The sequence below is a fragment of the Orycteropus afer genome, unplaced genomic scaffold, assembly GCF_000298275.1.
Source record: "Orycteropus afer afer isolate SDZICR_OR568_19922 unplaced genomic scaffold, OryAfe1.0 scaffold00007, whole genome shotgun sequence".
NCBI lineage: Eukaryota > Metazoa > Chordata > Mammalia > Tubulidentata > Orycteropodidae > Orycteropus > Orycteropus afer.
In genome coordinates, this window is record NW_006921594.1 from 14,121,607 (window position 1) to 14,128,601 (window position 6,995).

Consider the following 6,995-nt stretch of genomic DNA (forward strand, 5'->3'; position numbering starts at 1 on the left):
TAGCCCAAAATTAATCTCTCTCCTTCCCTCCCCATCCCAGTAACCTACTAGGTGAGTTCCCTTTCCCAAGCAAACCCTTCTCTGTCTTTTTACAGTAATGGGCTCATACAGTACTTGTCCTTCTGCAATTGACTTATTTCACTCAGCATAATGTCCTCCAGGTTTATCCACGTTGCAAGATGATTCACGTATCCCTCATTGTTCTTTAATGTGGCGTAGTATTCCATTGTGTGGGTATATAATTTGGTTATCCACTTACCTATTGATGGGCATTTAGGTTGTTTCCATCTCTTTGCTATGGTGAATTGTGCTGCGATGAACATAGGTGTACATATGTCTGTTCGTACACTCTCTCTCACCTCTTTAGGATATATTCCTAGTAATGGAATTGCTGGGTCAGATGGTACTTCTGTTTTCAGTTTTTTGAGGAATCGCCATACCATTTGCCACAATGGTTGTACCATTTTACAGTCCCACCAGCAGTGCACAAGAGTTCCAATCTCTCCACAACCCTGCCAGCATTTGTTACTATCTGATCTGTTGAACTTTGCTGTTATTGCTGGTGAGATGATATCTCATTGTTGTTTTGATTTGCATCTCTTTCATGATTAATGATCGTGAGCAATTTCTCATGTATTTGTTGGCTGCTTATATATCTTCTTTGGTGAAGTGTCTGTTCAAGTCTTGTGCCCATTTGCGAATTGGGTTATTTGTCTTTTTCATGTTGAGGTGTTAAAGTTTTCTGTAGATTTTGGAGATAAGTCCTTTGTCAGATATGTCATAGGCAAATATTTTCTCCCAATCTGTAGGTTCTCTTTTTACCCTTTTGATGAAATCTTTCAATGCATACAAGAATTCAATTTTTAAAAGATCCCAGTCATCTAGCTTCTCTTCTGCCTCCTGCATATTCTGAGTTATGCTTGACAGTCTATTTATAAATAAACTGTCAATCCACTTTCTTGGTAATCAGAATCTATCACACCAGCCAGTATGGTAACTCTCTTCTTTGCCCGTGGATCCAGAGGCATGAGGAGCTGAGAGTAGCCAGGTGGCATTCTTAACTTCCAGTTCAGTGGAATCAGTGTTGTGTGTCCTGGTGGGAGCGTTCCTCCGTTTGGAACTAAGATCTCTAGACCCACAGAGCGTAGGCTTGTGGGGCAGAAAGCAAAAATTTTGCCGGTGGGTCACTAGAGGAGTAATAGTGGTGCCACTCTCATTTCCACCCTTTGGTTCCTGGACCCATGAATCCTAGCTATGAGAGGAAAAGTACCATATATTGTACACTAGTTTAGAGTATATCCAGCCTCTTGGAGAACATTGCCCCAACCATACAAGTATTATCTCCTAGCTGGCACCGTAGTTGTGTTTTCAGAAGGCCATTTTACCATTCTGCCAAGTTAGCTGCTTCAGGATTATGGGAAGCATGATAAGACCAGTGAATTCCATGAGCATAGGCCCTTTGCTGCACTTTATTTGCTATGAAGTGAATTTCTTGATCAAAGGCAATGCTGTGGATAAGGCATTTTGTAAGTCTACAGATGGTAGTTTTGCATTCAGGGAAGGCAAGTCCATATCCAGAGGAATTGTCTATCCCATTTAGACCCAGATACTGCTCTTTTCATGATGGAAGTGGTCTGGTGTAGTCAACCTGCCACCAGGTTGTTGGCTGATTGCCATGAGGAGTGGTGCCATATTGAGGACTCATTGTTGGTCTCTGCTGCTGGCATATTGGTCACTCACATCAGCCTTGATGAATGCAAGAGCCTGTTGGGTAATGACAGAAGTGGCTGGGAAAAGAGAGTGACTTGTTTCCATAAGCATGTCATTCTATCCACTTGATTACTAAAATCCTCCTCTGCCGAGGTCATCCTTTGGTGAGCATTCACATGAAACAAAATATCTTCACTTTGGCCCATTCAGAGAGATCCACCCATATGCCTCTTCGCCATACCTCCTTGTTACCAGTTTTTTAATCATGTTCCTTCTAAGTCTTTCCTTATATTATCTAGTGTAACAGATTACCCCAAGCTTAGTAGTTAAAACAATTTATTACCTCACAGTTTCTCAGCAGCTTAGCTGAGTGGCCTGCCTCAGGTCTCTCCTGAGGTTGCAAGCAAGCTGTTTGGCTGGTTGAGTTACATTCAACTCAAGGGCTCAGCCAGGGGAGTATCTGCCTCCTAGCTCACTCATATGGTTGCTAGCAATCCTCAGTTCCTCACCAACTGAGTCTTTGTCATTTGCCTAAGTATTCTCCTAAAGTGGCAATTTCCCCCAGATCAAGTGATTCAACAGATTAAAAGGGGAAGACACATATTGCAATTTGGCTGGTGGTTCATACCCACCAGCCACTCCTCGAAGGAAAGTTGGGCAATCTACTTCGGGTGATACCACCTCAGACACCCAAGGAGGGGTCGTTATCAGTCAAGTCCGACTCAATGGCACATAACAACAACAACACCCTCAAAAATGGCACCCCATTACTTCCACAAAATTATTTTTGCTAGAAGGAAATCACTACCATAAGTCTAGTCCACACTCCAAGGGAAGGAAATTAAGCTCCACCTCTTGAGGGGATGAGTATCAAAGAATGTATGGACATATCTTTAAAAACTGCTGTCTTTTTCTCAATGATCTGTAATACCAACTCTGTTAAGTATAATTTTTTTTGTATACATTACTCTGTTTTTGTCCTCTGTATTCTGTTTCATTGGTTCAATTAGTATATCTTTCTTTTACCTAACCCTCCATGTGGGAGTATGCCCAAGACTAATTGCCTGACCTCTTTTCACTAGTGTATTCATCCATATTCATTCTGTCTCTGAGAGACTATCTATTTGTCTATCTTCACCTGTTACCTCTTAACAGAACTCTCCAAACTTCATGCTAGACGTTACCTCAGACTCTTCATATCTGAAACCAGATTCCTTTTCATGTATCTCTTCCTCATGGAAAAAATAAAAATCCTTACAGAGTTATTAGTATCCTGGTTTTTTCCTATGAGATTCAAAACCCTAGAGTAATTCATGGGAAGCATTATGTCAGTGATCAGCGGGCAGAGTTTTGCTTTTCAGTTGTGGTGTTGGTGAAGAGTAAGGAATGTACCATAGACTGCCAGAAGAACCAGCAGATCTGGCCTGGAAGAAGTCCAGCCAGAATGCTCCTTGGAAGCAAGAATGGCCAGCCTTGGGCTCACCTACTTTGGTTGTGTTGTCAGGGAGAGACTATTCCCTGGGGAAGGATATCATGCTTGGTAAAATCAACAAAAAAGTTACCCAACAAAAAAGGGGAAGGCCCTCAACAAGATGGATTAACACAGTGGCTGCAACGATGGGCTCAGGTATAGCAAGGAGTGTGAGGCTGGCTCAGGACTGGGCAGTGCTTCGTTCTGTTGTGCATGGGGCCACTGTGAGTCAGGGCCGATTCAGAGGCACCTAACAACAACAGCAAATGGGTGTCAAGGAGCTCTGGTGGTGCAGTAGTTAAAGCATTTGGCTGCTAGCCAAATGTTCATCAATTCTAACCTACCAACCATTCTGCGAGTGAAAGATGAGGCAGTCTGCTTCTGTGAAGACTGACAGTTTTGGAAACCCTATGTTGGCAGTTCTACTTTGTCCTGTAGGGTTGCTATGAATTGGAGTGGACTCAACGACCGTGGGTTTGGGTTTTAGAGCTAGGTGTGTGTGTGTGTGTGTGTGACGTCCCAGAGCTTTTGGAGTTTATATTCTAGTGAAGGAAGACAGGCAGACAAACCATTAAGTACTGTGTCAGGCAGTGGTTTTTACAGTGAAGGAAGTATAACTAAAATCAATTACCTTCAACCCAACTCCAGCTCACAGTGACCTCATATGTATAGAGTAGAACTATGCTCCATAGAGTTTTCAGTAGCTGATTTTTTTCAGAAGTAGATCACCAGGCCTTTCTTCCGGGACATCTCTGAGTGAACTCAAACTTCCAACATTTTGGTTAGCAGCTGAGTGTGCTAACCATTTGTGCTACCCAGAGACTCTGGAGGAAAAAGAGAGCAGAGCAGCATAAGTAAAGTGAATAACTAGTACAAGATGGGAGGAGCACTGCTATACTTACATAATTTAGTCAGGAAAAGGCCTTTCTGATAAGGTTTCATTGAAACGTGGAGCTGAGTGTGGGAGGGGAGGGAACCACATTTTCTAGGCAGAGGGAATACCAAGTGCCAACACCCTGAGGTAGGAGCTTATCTGGTGTATTGAAGGGATAACAAGGAGTCCATTTTGTGTAGAGCATATTAGGCCAGAGAAAAAGAGCAACATGAGGTCAGAAATACTCAGCGAGAAGACCTTGTAGGCTTAGTGAGAAAAAGTTCACACTAAGTCTTTTGTTCAGAGAGAGCTCAGAAGCCATTGGAGGATTTTAGGCGGTTCGTGTTTTCTGTCTTATATTTTTTAAAAGATTACCCTGGCTGTTGCATTAACAATAGACTGAAGTGGGAGCAAGTATAGAAGAAGTAGGACCAGTTAGTAGAGTACTGATGTGTAATCCAGGCAAGGGGTGATGGTGTGCAGAAGTGGTCAGATTCCAAATGTATTTTAAAAATAGAGTCATCAGGATTTGCTGAAGGGCTGAACTATTGGTCACTACACATATCTAGCTTCTCTTTGTTTACTTTGCAGAAAATTTTGAAGGTTATAAATAGAAAAAAGTTATCATTGACGTGACCACTGTTAAAATTTTGGTGTATAACGTTTGTAGTTTTTTTTTTTTTTTTTTTTGCTTGTGTACATAAATTTAGACACATGAGCAATGCATTGTTTAAGCATACTTTATATGTAATGCACATTTTTCTACATCAGCATATATTTCCAACATTTTAATGGCTGAATAATGTTTTATTATATGAATGAATTACAGTTTTGTTGCTTCCTTATCACATTTAAGATGCTTCCAGTTTTTTTGATTTTTTTTTTTCTATTCTAGACAGCACTTGAAATAGTTTCATTACATTACATTTTTAAAAGCGTATTCATGATCAGGAAAACACATATTCAACTACTTTTTCATGACCTGGAAGTATACCCATAAGTAAGCCCTTCCAGTTTCCTGAAGGTGTAGCATCTCTTCACTGCTTACAACCTCTTTATAGGTCTTTGATACTTTTATCTGAAACCCAAGAGTAGGCAGTCTTGGTTTTCAGATAAAAGTACTCCAGACACCCCTTTTGATTTTTTTTTTAATTGTGAAAATATGCATTGTGAAACATGTCATCTTAGCAACTTACACATGTACAAGTCAGTGAATTGATTACATTTGTTAAGTTGTACAACCATTCTGGCTATCCTTTTCCAAATCATTCTGCCACCATTAACATAAACTCAGTGCCCCTTAAGCAATAATTCTCCCTTTCCTCCTCTTCTCTACACCTAATAACCATTAATAATCTTTAGTTTCTAAAAATTTGCTTATTTCGTATAAGTGAAATCATACATTTGTCCTTTTGCAACTAACATTTTGACCAGCTTGTTTTCAGGGTTCATCCATGTTACGGTATTCATCAGACTTCATTTCTCTTTATAGCGGAATAGTATTCTATTATGTACATATACCACATTTTGTTTATCCATTCATCTATTGTTAGACATTTGGATTTCTACATTTTGGCTGTTAAGAGAAGTGTGTGGTGAACATTGAGATACGGTATACGGTTTTCTGTCTGCATTCGAGCCTTCACTTCTGGGTCATACGGTAGTTCTTTGTTCCCCTTTTTGAGGAACTGCCAGTTTTTTCCACATAGCTATACCATTTTCCATTCCCTCGGCGGCAGCGGATGAGAATTCCAGTTTCTTCACCTTGTCAGCACCTATTGTTTTACTTTTTTAGTTTTGTTTTGTTTTCATCATTGCCGTTCTAATAGGGATGAGATGATACTTCATTGTAGTTTTGATTTACAGCTGTGTGTTAACGACATTGAGAATCTTTTCCTGTGGTTGTTGACTGTTGGAATATCTTCTTTAATGACATGTCTATTTAAGTCCTTTGTCCGATTTTGGATTGCGCTGTTTGTCTTTTTGTTGTTGTTTTCTTCTGAATTTCAGACTAATACTTAGTATACTGGAACATGAGTAAATGCATTATTAGACTGGTGTATTAAATTTTGTTATACTTGGGAAAATAAAATCACATTTGTTGAGAGCTGTAAATCCATTTGGAAGTGTCTTTCATTATCTAGATTTAACTTGTGATAAGGAATTTCTAGAATGTCAGTGAGCCAGTTTTTAGTAGACCACGTGGTTGTGGGTGCAGTAACGCTTCTCCTTTCCTTTTCTCTCACTACGTAGGTTGCTTCCATCTTTGCTTTTGCCACCTGTGGAGGTTTTAAGGGCAAAACAGAAATTTTAGTGCATTGTCCTAAAGCTGCTGACAATAAAACTGTTACAGCTAATTTTGGTTACCCATTCAGGTTGAATCAGGCATCTTTTCAGGCAGCTCCAGAAGTAAATGTATGTGATATCAAGTGGAATGAATATGTTCTGATCGGTGATTACTCTTCCTCTGCACAATTCTATGTCACCTTTGCAGTCTTTGTCTTCCTGTACTGCATTGCTGCTCTTCTGCTTTACGTTGGTTACACGAACCTGTATCGAGATATTCGAAAACTTCCCATGATTGACTTTATTATTACTCTTGTTGTCACTTTTTTGTGGTTGGTGAGCACTTCAGCCTGGGCTAAAACTCTTACAGATATTAAAGTAGCTACCAGTCCCAAAATTATTCCAGAACTTGAGCCTTGCAGTAAGCATCCAGGAGTGACCTGTTATTTTGACTCTGTCACCAGTATGGGATCCCTAAATGTCTCTGTGATCTTTGGATTTCTGAATATGATACTTTGGGGAGGAAATGCTTGGTTTGTGTACAAGGAGACCAGCTTACACAGTCCATCAAACACTTCTGCACATGGTCAAGGAGGTATCCCACCTCCTGCTGCAATGTAACTAAAGGGGGAAATACACTTTGTAAAATATGTG

The 6,995-nt window shown here is 40.2% G+C and overlaps 1 protein-coding gene and 1 pseudogene across 1 annotated transcript in view; both read left to right on the forward strand.

The window, feature by feature from the left end:
* LOC103200034 overlaps positions 1 to 6,700 on the forward strand; it is a 32,856-nt pseudogene extending 26,156 nt beyond the window's left edge.
* Positions 6,701 to 6,924: 224 nt separating this feature from the next.
* The window catches only part of LOC103200615 (synaptophysin-like protein 1), a gene marked incomplete at its 3' end in the record, with an annotated part of 7,866 nt that continues 7,795 nt past the window's right edge, over positions 6,925 to 6,995 (forward strand). The window contains exon 1 of the mRNA XM_042781404.1: positions 6,925 to 6,958. Coding sequence (XP_042637338.1) covers positions 6,925 to 6,958 — 34 coding nt within the window. The remainder of the gene's footprint in view (positions 6,959 to 6,995) is intronic.